Here is an 18423-nt window from a genome sequence, read left to right on the forward strand (position 1 = left end):
ATTATTTGATGCAGCTTCAAGAAGCAGTGTTCATAGATTTAGGTAAAATAATGGTATTATGGTTCTGTGTCTCTTAAAATTCCTTCTCTTTTGGAGACAACATACTGAAATATTTAGAAACAACATGATGTGATGATTTTAGGACTTGCTTTCAGTGAATTCAGTGGTGGGTAGGAGTGTTGGTATATAGAAAAGAAGTTTTTCAATAACTCATAAATGTTGAGTGCATTTAGGGTATATGAAGGTTCATTTTACTGTCCTTTCTACTTTTGTGTATGATCTTTCATCATAAAACATTTTTTTCATCATAAACTTGTTTTTCATCATAAAACATTTTTTGAAAACATGGAAAAGCTCCATTGGTTACTCGCAGTAAAAGCCAAAGTCCTTATAATGACCCACAAGGCCTGAAAGGAAGCTCGTCTCCTGCCAGGCCCCTTGCTGGGTCCAGCCACATGGACCTCTGGGCTCCACCACTCCACACCTGCGCCTGCCCCAGGACCTCTGCCTGTCAGCCTCTTCCCCAGCTATCAGTTTGGCCAATGTCCTCACCTCTGGAGAGCCTGTTCAAGGAAAATTGTCTTCATGGGGCCTTCCTGCATCACCTGCTTACATGCTATTTCATCTCTTTCCCCCGGCCTGCCAGAATATAAACAGCATGAAGGCAGGAGCTTCCTTCTTCCTGAACTACTCACTTGCCTACAACAATGCCTGGTACCCAGTAGATACAGAAGAAGAAATGTTTGTTGAATGGATGAATTTGTGGAAGGAAAGGTGAGAAGAAAAGGGGCAGGAGGGAATAAAAGCAAGTAAAAGAAAAATAGGAAAAAAATTGGAAAAGGGAACACAAGAGGAAGAAAAGAGAGACTGGTTGAGAGTCCCCAATAAGATGCCAGCAGAGCCTGAACTAGAAGCCATGTCTGCAGCTATTTTAACCACACCAATGAGTTTCCAAACTGAAGAGGAAGAAGTCCAGGTCAAAGCTGATGGGCACAAGCAAGTGTGCAGAGGCAGGATGCCTTCTCAAGGGGGCACTTCCCATATCCAAAACACTGATTTCAATGCTCCCATTGACTCCCATGGAAAACTCACTCACTCCTGCAAGGCCACCTCAAACATCACCTTTTCCCTTGCATGTGCCCGTTTCCAGCCCCCCGGCTCCTCTCAGTGGCCTCCCTCAAGCTGAGATCTCCCTCTATCCTCTGAACATGTGTAGTCTTCCTCAGTCTCCATTGAGGTCATCTGTTTATATGCACTGAGCTCCTTAGCTGACCTGTGAGCTCCTGGTAGCTGAGACCTTAATGTTTTCAGAAAATCCCAAAGCATTTAGCAGAGTGTCTGTGCATCACAAGAAGTCAACATGAGCTTTCTGACAGACTGACACATGGAAAGAAAGAAGGGAGAAAATGAGAAGTCAGACTTTGGGGACGCACAGCCCCACGTGCGAATCCCTGAGGGGCCACTGGTGGCTGTGCTGTATCAGAGCCTGTCCTTCATCTGCAGAAGTGGGGATGGCAGGGCTGTTATGGGAGCTGCCATGTAATTGGAGCTCAATAAACACCATATCCTATCCCTGCCCATCATCACTGCACCCCAACCCTTCACCCTGTTTGCTTCTCTGGATCTCCTTGTTTTATTCCTCAAATCTCCAGACCAAGTGCATTGCCCAATTTCCAAGGCCTGTGGGTTGTGTTAAGCTCAGATCAGGCCAAGCACCATTGCATGGGTGGCTGGTATTGCTCAGAAGGGTAAAAAGTGTGTCTGAAGATGACAACAGTCACCCTGGGAAGCACATCCAGCAGGTTTAAAGAAGTTGTATCTAAGAAGGTGATATGGTTTGGCTGTGTCCCCACCCAAATCTCATCTTGACTCCCATAATTCCCACGTGTTGTGAGAGGGACCTGGTGGGAGATCATTGAATCATGGGGGCAGTTTCCCCCACACTATTCTTGTGGTAGTGAATAAGTCTCACAAGATTTCATGGTTTTACAAGGGAAACCCCTTTCACTTGGTTCTCATTCTCTCCTTGCCTGCTGCCATGTAAGGCATGTCTTTCACCTTCTACCATGATTGTGAGACCTCCCCAGACACATAAAACTGTGAGTCCATTCACCTTTGGCTATGATTGTGAGGCCTCCCCAGCCCCATGGAACTGTGAGTCCATTAACTCTCTTTTCCTTTATAAATTACACAGTCTTGGGTATGTCTTTATCAGCAGCATGAAAATGAACTAATACAGAAGGTATGAGCCTGATGAGTGAGCTCTGGGCAAGATGTTCCCTCCTTGCCTTAACAAGAGTAAATTAGATAAAGATGTAGATTTTAAAAACCTTCACAGTCATCTTTATATAAACAGTTCCACCCATCATCTAACTCTACTTTGGAAAAATAACAATTGCCCAAGTTCGATGCAAAATGAAAAAAGCTTCACATACACATTAATTACATAAATGTACAAAGATTGTTGTTTTCTCTTAAGACTGTGCAGGAGCATGTGCGGGAGCATGCTGAGAGAATGACAGCCATGTCAGCTGTCACATCATGCTGCCCAACCAGGGCCAAGTCCCTTACTGAGCATTTTTTCTCCTAACAACACAGCTGATGGTGACACCTTCCCCACTGTAGCAAGAAGTAAACCAGCCTGGAGAGACCAGGTAACTTGCAAGGGTCACACAGCTGCTGAGAAGTGGAGCAGCACTTCAATCCCAGGTGCATCTTGTTCTGAAGTCCAGGATCCTTCCACTCTACGGAGGAGGGAGACACCTGGCTTTGACCCACCTGACTGCCTCACTTGACTGACAGGGAAACTGAGCCAGGGGTGGGGATGCTGAATGGGAAGTGGGGGCGAGTGAATCTCTGATACAGTTTGGCTGTGTCCCCACCCAAATCTCATCTTGAATTGTAACTCCCACAGTTCCCACACACTGTGGGAGGAACCTGGTGGGAGGTGATTGAATTATGGGGGAAGGTCTTTCCCATGCTGTTCTCATGATAGTAAATGAGCCTCAGAAGAGCTGATGGTTTTAAAAACAGGAGTTTCCCTACACAAGCTCCCTCTTTGCCTGCTGCCACCCATGTAAGACGTAACTTGCTCCTCCTTGCCTTCTGCCATGATTGTGGGACCTCCCCAGCCATGTGGAACTGTAAGTCCATTAAACCTCTTCCTTTTGTAAATTGCCCAGTCTCGGGTATGTGTTTATCAGCAGTGTGAGAACAGACTAATACAATCTCTCTTACCCAGAGCACCTTCCTGATGCCTTTCCCCATCTCACCTAGCCTTAAAATAAATTATTTGTAGAATTTTGAGAATTCAAAAGGGTTATAGGAGGCACAGTTCTTTGAAAACCAAAGATCGAAGTTAACCAGTGGGTAAGCACAGGTCAGAGTCGGCGCTGAATGAGAAGAGCAGGCCACCCCCTTTCAGAACTGAGGATGTGAAGTGTGATGGGGAGGCAACCCCCTTAGACAAAGTCAATCCACAGCAAAATATATGGCACTATCCACGTCACTGAGCTACAGATTGTGCAGGCTAAGAGAGGCCATACGTGGAATGAGGGCTGCCTCTCCCAGATGCCAGGACTCCATTCCTACCCACCCATCAGTGGTGTAAACCTCCAGAGGCAGGAAGCTCACTGGTCCCTGGAGCTACCTGCCCCATCTGTGGATGCCTGTGGCCCTCAGATTGTTAACCACGTGAACTAGTAAAAGGCGGTACAAGCTTAAGGGTTACAGTTCAACAAATGTGACCTGACTTCCTGCCCTGTGCCAGGTACCTTGCTGGGAACTGGGGACACAGAGTTGAGTCTGGCTTTCAGTCCAGTTTGCTGTGGGAGCATCGGAGGGGATAGGGGTACAACCCAAGCAGGCTTCTGCAGCCCTCCTCAGAAACTATGGCATTGTTTCAAGAGCTGAACGTACTGGCAAATTATACCCTTATGGTGTGCACAATCTAGATAGGAAAACAGGTGCTTAATTAAATTAATTAAATACCATGAGGTATCATATCCAATAATGTGCACAATCTAGATAGGAAAACAGGTGCTTAATTAAATTAATTAAATACCATGAGATATCATATTCAATAATGGCATGGATATATTAGATGCACTCAGTTGCCTCTTCTCTGTACACCCTCAGCACTGGGCTTCCCCGCTCTGGGGCTGTGATCACCCAATGGATTCATGTCTCTCTATATATGACTCCTGGCAGACAACAGACTGATCTCCATGTCCCTGAAGCCCAACTCAAGGCAGAACACATAGTAGAACCTCAACCATGTTTGATGAACTGAATCCAACCCTTCATTCTACTTCCAATATTCATTTCAAGTCCCTGAAACTGACACTGTCTATCTTCTCTGCATGGCATTATAAAATGGGGACCAGTGTGGGTGAGCTGAGGAATCACAAAGAAAAGAGAGTTTACTTACTCGGAGACCTTGCAAACCAGGAGGTCCATCCCTGCCTTCTGGGCCTATTGGACCCTTTAGGAGGGAGAAAAAGGAAAAAGAGAGAGAAACATAATGGTAAATGCAGGGCTCAATGGCATAGCTTAGGCTTTAGAATCTCACCCTCATTGAATAGTGTAATACCATCCCATTCTGATGGGGAAATTCGGAGGTCCCATTCTCTCAAACCTATAACACTTTAAAACATGTACGTCTATCAGATCTGATTAAGTATGTTGAGCAGTCAGGATGTAAGAAACCTAGTTCGTACTTTATACTGAGTACTGTAAGCATCCAACAGCTTGCTTTAGTGGTTTGCACAAAGCACACAGAAGCGAATTGTCTGGAACCTAAGTGTCTTTGATTCTAAGCCCAGTGCCCTTTCCCTGCAGCCTGCTGGCTCAGAAAGAACTGGCATAGACTATCTGACTCTCAGGCAACAGTGATATGCAAAACATAATAGTCTGGACAAATGAATGGAACTGCCTAGGAAAGATCAATATCTATTAACCAAGGAACACTGGTGCAGGGAGGGGTCATACTGACCTCATTCGAATCCTGCCCCCTCGTCCTGCCTCGATTCTGCCTCATGAGCTCAGGCAAGTCCCTTGGTGCCGTTAAACCTCGGTTATCTCATCTCTGAAGTGGGGATGATACAACCACCTACTGAGCAGTTATGAATGGGTTCTAAAGCTGGGGCACAGCACCCAGGTCCCCTGACAGCACCCTGATTTATACCACAGAATGAGGCATACCATGTGAGTGGGAAACTGAAACCCTAAGCTTAAGCTGTGACTCTATCACCACTTCTGGGTGAATTTGGCCAGAAATGCCCTCTCTGCATTTCAATTTCCACATCTTCGATAAATATTATTTTCATAATTATCATACTAATAGCTACTGCTGCTAAATTTTGCGTAACTGTACGTGACCAAGCTGCATTTACATCAAAGGTCCTTTCTCTTAATAACGCCATGTAAATGAATAAATCAATGGACAAACTGCAGTAATTAAAGGTGTGGATCTCTCTTCCTAACAAGGAGATTCTGTTGAGCTCAGGACACACAGAAAGAGAAGGCCCTAAAGGCATGAGATTTTTAAGCGTCAAGAAATGGCTGGCATTGATCTACATCTCTGGCCCTTCATCTCTGGCCCTTTAGTGACTCCACGAGACATTGGTAAAACTATCAAAGCCTGTTTCATCTTAGGGAATGGATGAAAGATGCCAGCATTTGGATGCAGAATGCTGAACACTGTTTCCATTTCGAGAATGGGATATATTTTCCTCTCTCTGGGATTGCTGAACACAAACTCAAAATTTTCCATTCTCGACAGAAGTCACTGAAGCCAGCTTCTCAATTCAATTCAACCCAATGAATATTTAGAAAGTAACTGCTCTGCAGAAGGCCCCGAGCTAGGTGCTGCTGCGGATTCAAAAGCAGAGAGAAGTGACAGTTGATATCAGCATTGGGCTCAGTCAGGCTCCATGGCGCTCTGCCTCAGAGAGCAGCTCATTTAACCTCGTAGTATGTTTACATAGGAGAAGATGCTGCTGTGGTAGATTTCCAAGTTAGGGGTGAATCGAATGAGGATCGGAGATTAAGCAATGTCACCAAAGCCACAAAATTACTTGGTGGACAAATTGGGCCATGAAATCAGGTGCTCTGGTTCCTAATCCCAAGTACCTTCCATGACCCTATTTCTGTAGCTCATGCTGCAGTCTGGTTCACTTTAGTAGCCCTCTTGAACACCTGCCGCAGGGCTAGCTCTACAAGCGTGTGTTAAGTTCCCACCATGTGATAAACCCTGTGGATTGAGAGACGGGAGAGATGTTGGTCCTCGACTGAAGAATCTTATAGTCTTGGGCCTCTCATTACTGTTCTTCTCTTAATAAGGCCTTTAGTTAGGCTGTTTGCTTTTTGAACACTCCGAAGGGAATCTTATCACTAACATCATGTATTGTACTAAATCCCATTCTGTCTAGGCTAGAAGACATCTTCAGAACCACGGGGAACCCCGTGGGGCATCAGGCTAAGATATCCTGAATTTTGAAAGTAGGTAGATTCAAGACCATCCGCATGTCCTGTCTAATGGACCCTAGAAATGGTATGGGCAGGGGATTCCAATTCATCATCTAGAAATTGCAAATGTTTACTTGCAGTTATTTCTTTTTTCACATAGCTGCTTCTTCAGACTCTGAGGGTGCCTCATGTGTTATTTCATCCCTATATCTTCAGCCTTAGTATTTTGCTTGATATAAGGTAGGTGGTCACAAACATTTGAGGTTTCTTCCTTCTCTCCCTCCCTCATTTACTGTAACAAAATCTAGGTAAAGGGTGAGGACTACCCGTATATTTTCATCTCAGGAAGAGGCCAAGAAGTTTGCCTCATGATTAAGCACAGCTAGCTATCTTTAGCTTCTTCTTCTGTAATGGGGACCATGAAGTAAAGTAATTCCCCTTTACGGAGCTCAGAGGAAGGATTGTATACTCCGTGGTGAAAACAGCAGAGGCTGCACAGTCAGATCTAGGTTCAAGTTCAGTTCTGCTTCTCAAGAGCTATGTGACTTTGTGCAAACCACTCAATGTCTCTGCACTAATGTTTTCATTGGTAAAAGATGAAAAATAACATCTTCACCCTTGCAGACTTAATATGCATATATTTGCACAAGAAAACATATATAGTATAGACCTTCAATACTTGCCAATAATAGATCTGAAATATACATGTATGTATGCATAGAAAGGTAAATATTGGAACACACTGCATTCTCTGCATTATCTAGTTTAAATCTCTCAACAGTTACAACAATTGTGGGCAGCTCTGGAAACCGAATCTGGAGAGGTCACAGAGACATAAGTTAGATTTTCTGATCCAAAATCTTTGATATAAAATTGTTCTAATTTTCCTAGAATTAAACATCCCTTAAGTTTCTTCTAGTTTTACCCCAGCAAGAACATATAAATATATCCTCATAAAGAGTGGGCCTCAATAGCTTAAAATAAATCTGATCTATGTTCATTTATAAGTCAGTTATTTTATTCCTTTCAATAAAATACAGTAACTTGAAAGCAACAGCAGCACATTGCCAGAAGAAGCAACTTTAAAGCAGGGCCCTGTGGAGGGTACTGTATTCTTACTAATTATTCTCGATATCTGAACTCACATCATAAGATGATCACAAGGGCCCTTTGGATGGCCGCTTCCCAACTGGTGATTTACATATCATTAAATTCTTAGCAGAGGGAGAAACCAGAGGCTGAAATGTCCCAGGCCACTGCAAAGTCAGAACTGACCAGAAACATGGGAAAAGTGAGTGCGTTGGAAGTGATTCAGTCGGCATGTAAGTGTGCAATGTTTTTATTCTACTTCATCTGAAAGGAAAATAAAACATCAAACTGAATCCCAAGAAACCCCCATCGTGGCCTGTTGGGGACTGGGGGCTCTGAAGGCAGGGTGCCCACACTTCAATCCCGTTCCTCACATGGCAACTGCCTGATATGGAGAGAGTTATCCCACCTCTTCCAGGCTCAGTTTTTCCTACGTGAGACGTGACCACAACAGCACAACCCACTCAGGTGATGTGAAGGTGCTTGAGATAATGCCATGCTCAGTGCCGGGAATGACTATGATCTTCCAAACCCATTGGTAAGAGAAGTGTGCAGAGCAAACCCTGCGCAGGAGAGGGACAACTTACCGGAGCTCCTGGAGGACCGGGGGGGCCTTGGTGACCTCTGGGTCCTGGAGCTCCCTGGTAACACAAGCCAAACAGATGTTTAGTCATGACTTTTCCCCCATATGATCAGGCCCACCATCACCCATGGCCCTTTCCTGACTCAAAGTTTACTTTCCAAGTTCTCGATAGGGAGCAGAGGTATGGGAGTGGGTATTTGCATTTCTGGCAGAAAGGCAACTGAAGTCTGAAAGGCTCCATCTGAGTTCAGCCTGAGATCATGGTTGTGGCTTTTCTGTTTCTGCTGTGACCTAAATCCCCATGAGAAGAGGACGCGTGTGCCTCTTACCTGTTCCCCTTTCAAGCCCTCTTGCTGCACCTGAGAGACAAAGCAAGCATTAGCAAAGGTGCTGGCATTTCCGCAACCACAGTCAACCTCTCTCAGCTGCACTAAGGCCATTCATTCACAGGCCATGCTGTCATGTCGTGCCTCCTGACTTTTCTCTGATTCTGCCCCATTTTTAGTGTTGAAAGCCTTCTATCCAACTCATGTCCTTGGAAGAGCGTTGCCTTATTCTTAGAGGTGAAGACTCATCCAACCACCCAATCCCACCAGCGCCTGCATCCATGTTTCCAACCACTGCTGACTCACCACCGAGCCTGGTACACCAGGTGGCCCCGCAGGTCCCACGTCACCCTGCACAGAAACAACAAACATTTCAGCATAGTTACTGGTGCCACCTTCTGCGGCAGCCCCATCCCTCTGAGGCTTATTCTTGCGGGCCCAGGGGACCACACCCCTCCCTGTGCACCACCACACATATCTTCGTCTTGCCCGAGCCTGCTGTCTTGTGATATTCTCAAAGTTCGGGTTCTGATCCTCATCTCTGCCTCAGATCATAGGCTTCTTGCGGGCAGGAGTCTTATTTTCTATTTTGTGCACATCCAATCTAGTGCCTAGATTTGGGTCATGTTCCATGAACACCTCATGGCCCTCACCAGCCTCTGCGGCTTGAGAGCAGCCTCATTGAGCCCCTGCCTGCGCCAGCCACTGTCTTTGCACCGTGAGAGCTGTGACGATATATTTTGGCAGGTCTCTTATGCCAGGTTCATAGCTCCGCACACAGTCAGCATTCAATTAGTATTTATCAAATAAGTAACTAAAAATGTGGCACTGCTTCTCATCCATTTTCATTAAGTCACTTTATACACAAGGCTTGTCTCCTGCCTCCTCCTCCTTGGCCTCCAGGTCCCCTGGGCTATGACGGCTGTGGCCTGACCGGATGTTCCAGCATGTGCGCTACAACTTGGTCCTAAATGAAGCATATTTATCAATTTTGATCACAGAAAAATCTTTAGTATTATTTCTATGGTGCCTTATGGCTAAAGCAAGGAAAATACATATAGTCAATGTTTCCACACGTGACGTAGGGACATAACTTTTCCTTTTACCTACAGCTTAGCTCAGGGAGCATGGGAAACATTCAAAACCTGTTGTTAATGAAGCTAGTAAATGAATAAATGAATCACCAATTAAAGCTGAAGGCATCTATTAGGTCTTAAGGCTAAGGGGGAAGAGTGAATGGCTCAAGACACACGCTCACTGCCTTGGGGATTCTATTCTACGGACAGGAAATGTTTCCTCTGAGACCAAAATGGATACATTCACAATGTATCTTCCAATGCCCTGTCTCCCAGCCCTGCCCGAGACCTGGAAAAATCACCTCACTTTTCACAGCATCAAGTGTTTTTCTAAAAATCCCGATCCATCATGTTTTATGTCAAAAACCTTGAGTGCCAGTTTTCTTCATTGTACCTTCCTGTTTTTCACACAGAGAAATCGAGTCCTGCCTCAGAAACGCTTCTCTATTCTGTTTTATTCTCTCCATGCTGCCAGTACCCCTGCACACACGTGCACACACATGAGCACATATTCTCACACACATGTGCTTGCACACACACTGCATTCACCACTCTATAGCCCCTGCAGGCACTTCCAGGACATGAGCGCGTGAAGATCTCCATACACTCAGATCCCAGCGCGGATATCAAGTCACTTCTTCACGAACATCCTTCAACTCCTCCAAACAGAGTCAGATTTCCCCTAGACTCCCACAAACCTTATTCATATCTTGGTAATACAGGATTGTTAGAAGACATTCTGAGCTATACTATGTGTGTGTGTATGTGTGTGTGGAGGAAGAGAGAACGGCTGAATAATGAATCTTTTGAGGTTCAAAATCATGTCTTTTTTATGACTACTTTGTGTCACTGTCACATTCCCTTCTGTTGGTTTCATTGTTGTATTTCTCATAATATTATTATTACACCACAAAAAGTGAGTTTCCAATAACAGTTATGAAATCAATTAATCAACACATGTTTTAATTACTCTCAACTCACCATATAAGGGCCAATGTTCCAACAAATTTGGTAGGAAAACTAAGACCCTCGTATCCATCCCTAACAACTGTGTGTATACAGCTACCAGTTATTGGAGAGACTCTGCCTTCCAGGCTTTTCTTCAGGGACTGGACATGGATTCACTCTCGTTCCCTATGATACTATCTTTCCTGTCTTAAAGATGAGGAAACTGGGGCACAGATACACTGAGTAACTTGTCCAAGGTCAGAAGTCTAGTACATAATAGGAACAAAAGTCTTTCCTAGAATCAATTTCTTCCCACAATATGGGTGACACATTTTTGTAAAGATCAGTTGTGGCCACTGTGGTGGCCTGTCTCCACGATGGTCCCCCGTAGTCCCTGCTTCCTGCATGCAACCCTGTGTGGGGACTTCCCACACCATCCCCGTTCCTCTATGTGACTAACAGAAACAGCAGACGTGCTGGGAGGTGACTTCCAAGATTCGGTGATAAAAATGACTGTGGCTTCCACCTCAGACTCCCTCCTTTCCCCCAACCTTGAACCAGTCACTGCTCACTTTTGGGGAGCAATTTCCCTTTCTGTGCACAGTACCATGGAGAAGCCCATGTAAAAGGGAAGTAAACATCTCTGGCCAACAGCTGTCAAGAAACTCGGGCCTACCGGTGACGACATGAGTGAGCCTGGAAGTAGATTCTCCAGCACCAGTGGACCCTTGAGATAACTATTAATGTGTCCCCACTGACAGCTTGTCTGCCTCTCAGGAGAGATCGTGAAGCAGAACAATCCAGCCATGCCATTCCCAGATTCCTGCCCTCAGAATCGTGTGAGATCATACATGATTGTTTCCAACTACTAAGTTTCAGGATGATTTATTACACAGCGGTAGGTAACTAGTGCAACCATAGACCCAATCCAGTAAAATCATTAAAAGGGCATAAAAATGCATCCCCTGATATTTAGATCTGCAGTAAATCATCGAATGGACAGGCAGATAATATGATAGGCCTTGGTCAATAATCAGATTCACTTTGGGGCTTGGGCAAGAAACTGTAATTGTCTAGACTTCGGTCTATTATCTGTAAAATGAAGCAGTTTAAAAAGAGCGTCTCTGCAGTTCCAGTGACTTTCCCAAATTGTGTAGCATCTAAGATTTGTCTCAAGGATGTGATCTCAGAATGAGATGAGAGGCATCATATCACCTGAGCTTCACTGGTTTCTTAATTATTTTAATGAAAACCCCAAAATCATGCCACGGTCCTTGACCTTCTCCTCCCATTTCTGCTGCATTTATCATAATAAGAAATAATAACTCAGCAGTTCCCCAAATATGAAGGGCCAAACCCAATCTCTAAATAAGGTGGAAGGTTGAAACTTATAACACATACACACACACACACACACACACACACATAGGCGGCAGCAAGAAATAGAGTCATCACCTAGATCCAGACTTCAAGGCTCATTCCCTCTTTGTGACTTGAAATAAACTGCTTATTTTAGGACTTAGCATCCCCTGTCAAGGAACTGCAAGAATATATTAAAATCCTGACACCTGGATAATATAACAATATACATCTCAACTCTAAAAATACTTAGAAGGAGAGAGAATAATGAACTCGGCTAGCACTGAAGCCCGAGTGAGCGAGTTTGGAAGACATTAACTTTCTCCAGCCCCCATCCTAAGCTGAGGTCTGTGTCAGCCTGTACTATTTATTTATTTATAACAGATACCTTGTCTGCTTCCATAAGGAGTTGGAGCAGCCTTCTCCCATATTTAGAGCATATGCTGGAAACCAGTCTGAGTCAGACAACGACCTTCACCTGAACTCTGCAGTGAGCCGCTCTGAGAAGAAGCGATGCTCATCGGGTCTCAGCCGTCTGAGCTGAGCTGGATGTCTCCCGTCTCAGCCCCTTCTCTCTCCCCAGTTATTCTCCAACCCCATGTCTGATGCCTTCCTAAGGGCCTGTCTAGGAACCCGGAAGAATGTCATCCTCTTGAGCTCAGGCTATGTCTCGTCACCCCTCCTACGCCAATCCAGAATACAACATCACACCTTCTCTTTTTCCTTCTTCGTGACCCTCAATGCTTAGGAAGGCTATTTTCATGGACATTTTTGTAGGCCCTTCACATTTTGCAAAGAATGTCTACCTGCCGCTGTTGCATCTGAGATGCAGACATTCTTAGCAGCAAATTTACTTCATTAAACCTGGAAGATATTCTAAAATAGATGACCAATATAGTAAGATACAACCCTTATTTTGTTTTTTAAACACCTAGGGCATTTTCAGGATTCTGATTCTGATTTTTAAAAATTGCAAAATGTAGTAGAGAAGGAGAAAAGAAGAGGAAGAGAAAAGGAAAAAGTTTTTGTAAGATTTTTTAATATTTATTTATAGCCTTCCTTATTCCAAAAAGCATTATAATGCTTTTTTACATTTTAATACATCTAAATATTATATAACAGAACTTTATATAAATATTATATAACAGAACTTTCTTTGCTTTTCAAATGTATGTTTATTCCTAAAAGTAGAAAAACAATTCAATATGATAGCCAGAAATGTCTTATGTGAGTTCCTGATGCCCCAGCCACCACCCTTTGTGTGTGCTTTGTTCCCAGAGTTGCCACCCAGGCCCCTTCCCTGAGCCTGGTTTGCCAAGGCGGGCAGTCCCCGCACCTGCCTGCCCAGGGCACAGAGCCCTCGACAGCCCCAGGCTTGCTCACCTTTTCTCCCTGGGGTCCTGCCACACCAGAAGGGCCGGGCCTGCCCTGGAGGAAAGAAAGAAAAGGCAGATTATGATGGGCACTAGGGATACAGTGGCGGGGTGTTGGGGAGAAAGAGGTTGAAAGACAGCTGCCCACTGTGGCTAGACTTTTCTTCAGAAGCCAAAGTCCCTTTAGACCTGACTTTCTGGACTGTGCTTATTGCTAGAAAGTTCTTCCTCAACTAACCTAAGCTCCCTATCTCCATGCTTTCTCATCTGCAGTTGCGCTGGTTCTGCAGCATGGATAACACATTCTGAGAAAACAAAGGCCCCCTTCCTTAGGGATATGAGGGCCTGGGCAAGAGGAAGAAGCAGCACATAACCAGGACCTGCCCCGGCCCAGGGAGCATAGAAGGTGGAGTCTGGTGGAGTTGAAGGAAATCCTTAGAGCTGAGGACTGGTGAGGCACCAGGGAAGAGGGAAGAGCCGCCCAGACTCTGGCCAGGATTAGTTAGGGCCACAGGGAAATCAAAGTCCCAGAAGGCTGGTGCAGGGGATGCTGAAGACTTGTCCCTCCTGGTCTTCAATGTCCCTGCTGGGAAGCTTTCCACCAGCAGCCAAGAGAACGCCTGAGCTTCCCCAGCTCCTGCAGGAGCAGGGCGTGGGAGCAGCCCGGGAGCCACAGCACAGAGCACAGGGTAGTCCTCAGCCAGCGTCCTCACAGACCCCAAGGAGGGCCTGGAGGGCAGCTGCACAATCAATCTCCATCCATGGACAGAGTGCTTTGTATAGGAAAAGATCCTAAGGACATAGGCATGCATTCAAGGATGCATGCAAAGCACCCTCACTTCCTCTGTACTCTGAACAGCAAAGATCTGTAACCCCACTGCCTGGCTTCCCCTGCACCCTGAGACCCTCGCCGGCCAGCCCACACCACCAGCACTAGGTCTGTGTGCTGGGTTATTGTTTTTTGCACACTCATCCATGGGAAGGATTCCTTTCCCTCTTTGCCATCACCAAGCGGGTATTTCCAGTGACGAGAGCCAGGCCTGGCAACCAGGCAGCGCACGATGGATATTTTTAAGCAAGTCAATAAATCGTGCTACATTCATACCATAGACCATTAACTGGTCATTTGAGTCAGGCCTTTGGTGAATATTTTTTTAAGTGGTTCCATGTTTATGATACAATGTTGAGGGAAGAAAAGCAAGATATAAAAAGTATGATTCCAATGTGTTACCTGACAATAAATACAAATCCAGATATTTGTGGGAGATGGAATGAACTATAAGTTTAATTTATATTAATATAGTATATTAGAATATTTATTGTAATTCATTGACATTTAATATAATTAACATATATATTTTATCTATGATTTCATTTTTATATAAATAAATATATTAATTGACGCATATGTTAAATTACGCTATGCAACATAGCATTTTACTAATTGGCTTTAATATGAATGTATGATTTTAGGTTTTATTTCATTTTAATTTTTAAATTTAAATATGTAAATGTAGTTTCTTTTGGAATAGATGATACTTTTGGAATACATGGTTCAAAACTGAAGTGCATAAACATTTAAAGTCCCCTTCTGGGGGCAACGAAGCAGCAAGGTTATCATTGTCTTATTTATTCTTCTAGCGACGGTCTTTGTAAGTCACCAGATGCATTTTCCCCCACACCATTCCCAACACTTTTCTTTATTTTCCACTGAACCACATGTCTTGCATCCAGAGTTTCTTCATGAATGTCCTCAGCCTCATAGCACTCTCTGTGTCGATGCCTCCTGATTTATTTAACTAGCTTTGTACTGAGGAGCACTGGGGCTGTCTTGAATCTTTCCCTCTGGGGACAAGATGGCAATGAGCGCTGCTTACACACATCACCTTGAAAACGTGCGCGTGGTCAGAGGCCTTTACATTATTATAACGCACCACCTTACCTGATGTAAAATGGATTTCAAGTGGGATCCCTCCAGCTCTGGGGTTCGCAGAGTCAACCTACAGCCACACAGCCGGGGTCTGGTCCTAAGCCTCCTGCAGCCTCCAGCTGAGCAAGGAGGAGGCCCAGGTGCTGAGGCTCTGTGGAGCTTTATGTGGGGTCTGGTCATTCCCATCCTCTGACCGCTGATGAAACCTAGCCCAACAGCGCCAGCACCCACCTACCTGCTGTCCTGTGTCCCCAGGCTTCCCGGGGATTCCATCCAGGCCTCGCTCTCCCTGGCAAAAGAAGGCAAATGGAGAAATAAAGAGGTTAGTGACCACAGGCAGCAGCCCAGCACACATCCCCACAGTGACCGTCATGGACAAGGAGGATGGGGAAAAGGTGCCAAACGCACGTGTGCACACACACACACACACACACACACCAGCCCTAGACAGGATGTGTCTTGGAGGACAAGGAACATAGGTCAAGAGTCAGAACAACTAGAGTCATCTCTCTGCTTTTCACTTTTCAAATCTGTGGCCAAGAGATGGCCATGTGCCTTCTGTGAGCCACACAGTCTCTTCATCTCACAGTTCTTCATGGGGGTCAAACAAAGCCATGGGAGAGTGGGGTCTGTAATGCAGTTCATAAAATTGTAGGTGTATTTTACGCATCATTCATTTGTCCCGTAAACACGTGTGAACATGCACCACATCCCCAGCACTCAACATAGACGTCAGAGTGAACTGCTGGCTAGCGGTAAGCCACCATCTGCGCATTCATCTGTTTACATTCAGACGGAGCTGGCTGACTGTCTTACTAGCTGTGGGATCTTGGGCAGTCACTTCACCTCTCTGCGAGTGTTTTGATTACCCTGGGAATGATAATAACCCCTTCCTCAAAAGATAGCTATGACTCCCAAAAAAAAGAAAACAAAAGGCCAGGCGCGTGGCTCACGCCTGTCATCCCAGCACTTTGCGGGGCTGAGGCGGGTGAATCACCTGAAGTCAAGAGTTATAGACCAGCCTGGCCAACATGGTGAAACCCCATCTCTACCAAAAATACAAAAATTAGCCAGGTGTGGTGGCGTGTGCCTGTAGTCCCAACTACTTGGGAGGCTGAGGCACGAGAATGGCTTGTACCCAGGAGACAGTGGCTGCAGCAAGTTGAGATAATGCCACTGCTCTCCAGCCCGGGCGACAGAGTGAGACTCTGTCTCCAAAAAAAAAAAAAAAAGAAAAAGAAAAAGATCCCTATGAGCAAGTCCACTGAAAACCTTCCTGCTGAGGATAGGTAGTGAGTCAGTGCCATCGTCTTCCCCTAACTGTGCCCTGGTTTTCTTGAGCCAACTCCCAGGTGCTGGTGTGTTCAAGTCCTGGGCTAACTCAGGCCTGGTGTTCCCAGTGGGGGTCCTTCTTCCAGGTGGGCTGCAAGAACTCCGTGGGGCAGACACTCCAAATGGTGGGTTCAGGCTCATCTGAACAGTCTCCCACCTGCACCCCAGCAGCTGCGGCTTCATCAGGCTCCTCAGACACAGCCACTTTGTTCCGGCTTCTGCCTTCCCTGCCTCCTATTCCCTCCGCTGCCTCCCCTGCACCCTTCGGGGCTCAGATTCAGTGTCCCCTCCTGACCTTTTCATCTAAATGAGAGGCTCTCTTCGGCTGCAGCATGGTCTCATTTTCTTCTCCCTCATCTCCTTTAATTCAATTTTCATCTATTATCCCTGTACACGCACCTCCCCAGTCACATGAGGACAGGAGGTGCGTTCACTCTTCGTTCTTGCGTTCCCGGAGCCTCAGTGTGGGCCCCGCTGACATTTACTGAATGACTGGAAGATTATATATACAAATTATGTTGAACTCTCCTTCTATTTCTTTATAACCTCATTTCCCAAGTCGTGATTTCTTTGCTGCTTTTTCCATTTGAGGTTGGTTCCTCTCTTTCAGGATGTTGTTTTTCTTCCCGGGGTTGCAGGTTCTTGGTTTTCAGCTCATGGCTGCTGTGCTCGCTGTGGGTGCCCGCCCACCAGTGGACACTGATTCTATTCACTGCCGCTCCCTCTGGGGATGGCAGGGCAGGGGGAACCTCCCGCGGGTGGGATGCAGAGGAAGGTTTTCTTCCTTGTGTGGCTGCTCCTATCCCTCCCCGGGCTTGCTGGCTACCTGCGGAGTGGGTCTCTCCTTTCATCTGGAAACAAATACTGAGGCTTCCTACTGCCCAGGATAGGCAGGGAATGGGGCAGGGGCTGCCTGACTCTGCGTCTCCAAGTGCAGGAAACCAGTGAATCACTGACGCCTGCCCCAGGGTCCCCCCATTCCCCATACCCACTGATGTGAACGTAGGGGTGTCCCAACCCTCTCTGGGCTCTGCGGTTTGGTTTGCAGGCCCCTGGCCTTGCTTCTACATAAACTGAATCCTGCATGTTTTCTATCTTTCAGAAATTATTTTAAAATTCCAGAACATTGATGTACACATGTATTTTCAATCACAATTATACACTAATCTTTTAAAAAGGCTTTCCCAGTGGCTCATGCCTGTAATCCCAGCACTTTGGGAGGCTGAGGCAGGCAAATCACCTGAGGTCAGGAGTTCAAGACCACCCTGGCCAACATGGTGAAACCCCATCTCTACTGAAAAATACAAAAAAATTAGACAGGCATGGTGGTGGGCACCTGTAGTCCCTGCTACTCAGGAGGCAGGAGAATGGCGTGAACCCGGGAGGCGGAGGTTGCAGTGAGCCGAGATCGTGCCACTGCACTCCAGCCTGGGCGACAGAGTGAGACTCTGTCTCAAAACAAAATAAAAGTAATAAAAATAAAAAGTCTTTGCATCACGTGACACTTGGGGCGAATGGTGAGTGGAGCTGCCTGGGTTTCGTCTCTGCCAAGTGATTCCACATCTGTCACTATATCCTCTCCTCCAAACGTGGCAAGGTTGGCAGGCCCAAGCACCAACAAGAAATGAGGAAACTGAGGCCGGAGGAGGTGAAGCCACTTCACCCCAGCTGGGTGTGCTGGCACTGGCGCCAGAACCGGCCCTCCTGTCCTTTCATCCTTGGTCTCTTTCTACTGCCTTGGAGGGGGAGGGTCGGAGCAGAGTCCCTGGAGGGACTGCGGGGCCCAGGCTGGTGAGTGGACAAGGGTCTTTGGGCCCATGGACTCTCACCCTCTACCTCTAGATGAGGAAACTGGGAGCCCTAGGGTGCACCTGGTCCAAAGGCACATAGAAACTTAGGGGTGGTACCAGGACTCAAATCGAGGTCTCCTGATTTCCAG

The 18423-nt window shown here is 46.0% G+C and overlaps 1 protein-coding gene across 2 annotated transcripts in view; it reads right to left on the reverse strand.

Moving 5' to 3' along the window:
- The window catches only part of COL22A1 (collagen type XXII alpha 1 chain), a 326455-nt gene that overhangs the window by 157789 nt on the left and 150243 nt on the right, over positions 1–18423 (reverse strand). For both annotated transcript variants that reach the window (XM_003311931.6, XM_063817403.1), the window contains 6 exons: positions 15388–15441; positions 13233–13277; positions 8773–8817; positions 8470–8499; positions 8145–8198; positions 4430–4483 (listed from right to left, as the gene is read on the reverse strand). In XM_003311931.6, the coding sequence (XP_003311979.3) occupies positions 4430–4483; positions 8145–8198; positions 8470–8499; positions 8773–8817; positions 13233–13277; positions 15388–15441 (282 nt within the window). The remainder of the gene's footprint in view (positions 1–4429; positions 4484–8144; positions 8199–8469; positions 8500–8772; positions 8818–13232; positions 13278–15387; positions 15442–18423) is intronic.

The sequence above is a fragment of the Pan troglodytes genome, chromosome 7 (genome assembly GCF_028858775.2).
Source record: "Pan troglodytes isolate AG18354 chromosome 7, NHGRI_mPanTro3-v2.0_pri, whole genome shotgun sequence".
NCBI lineage: Eukaryota > Metazoa > Chordata > Mammalia > Primates > Hominidae > Pan > Pan troglodytes.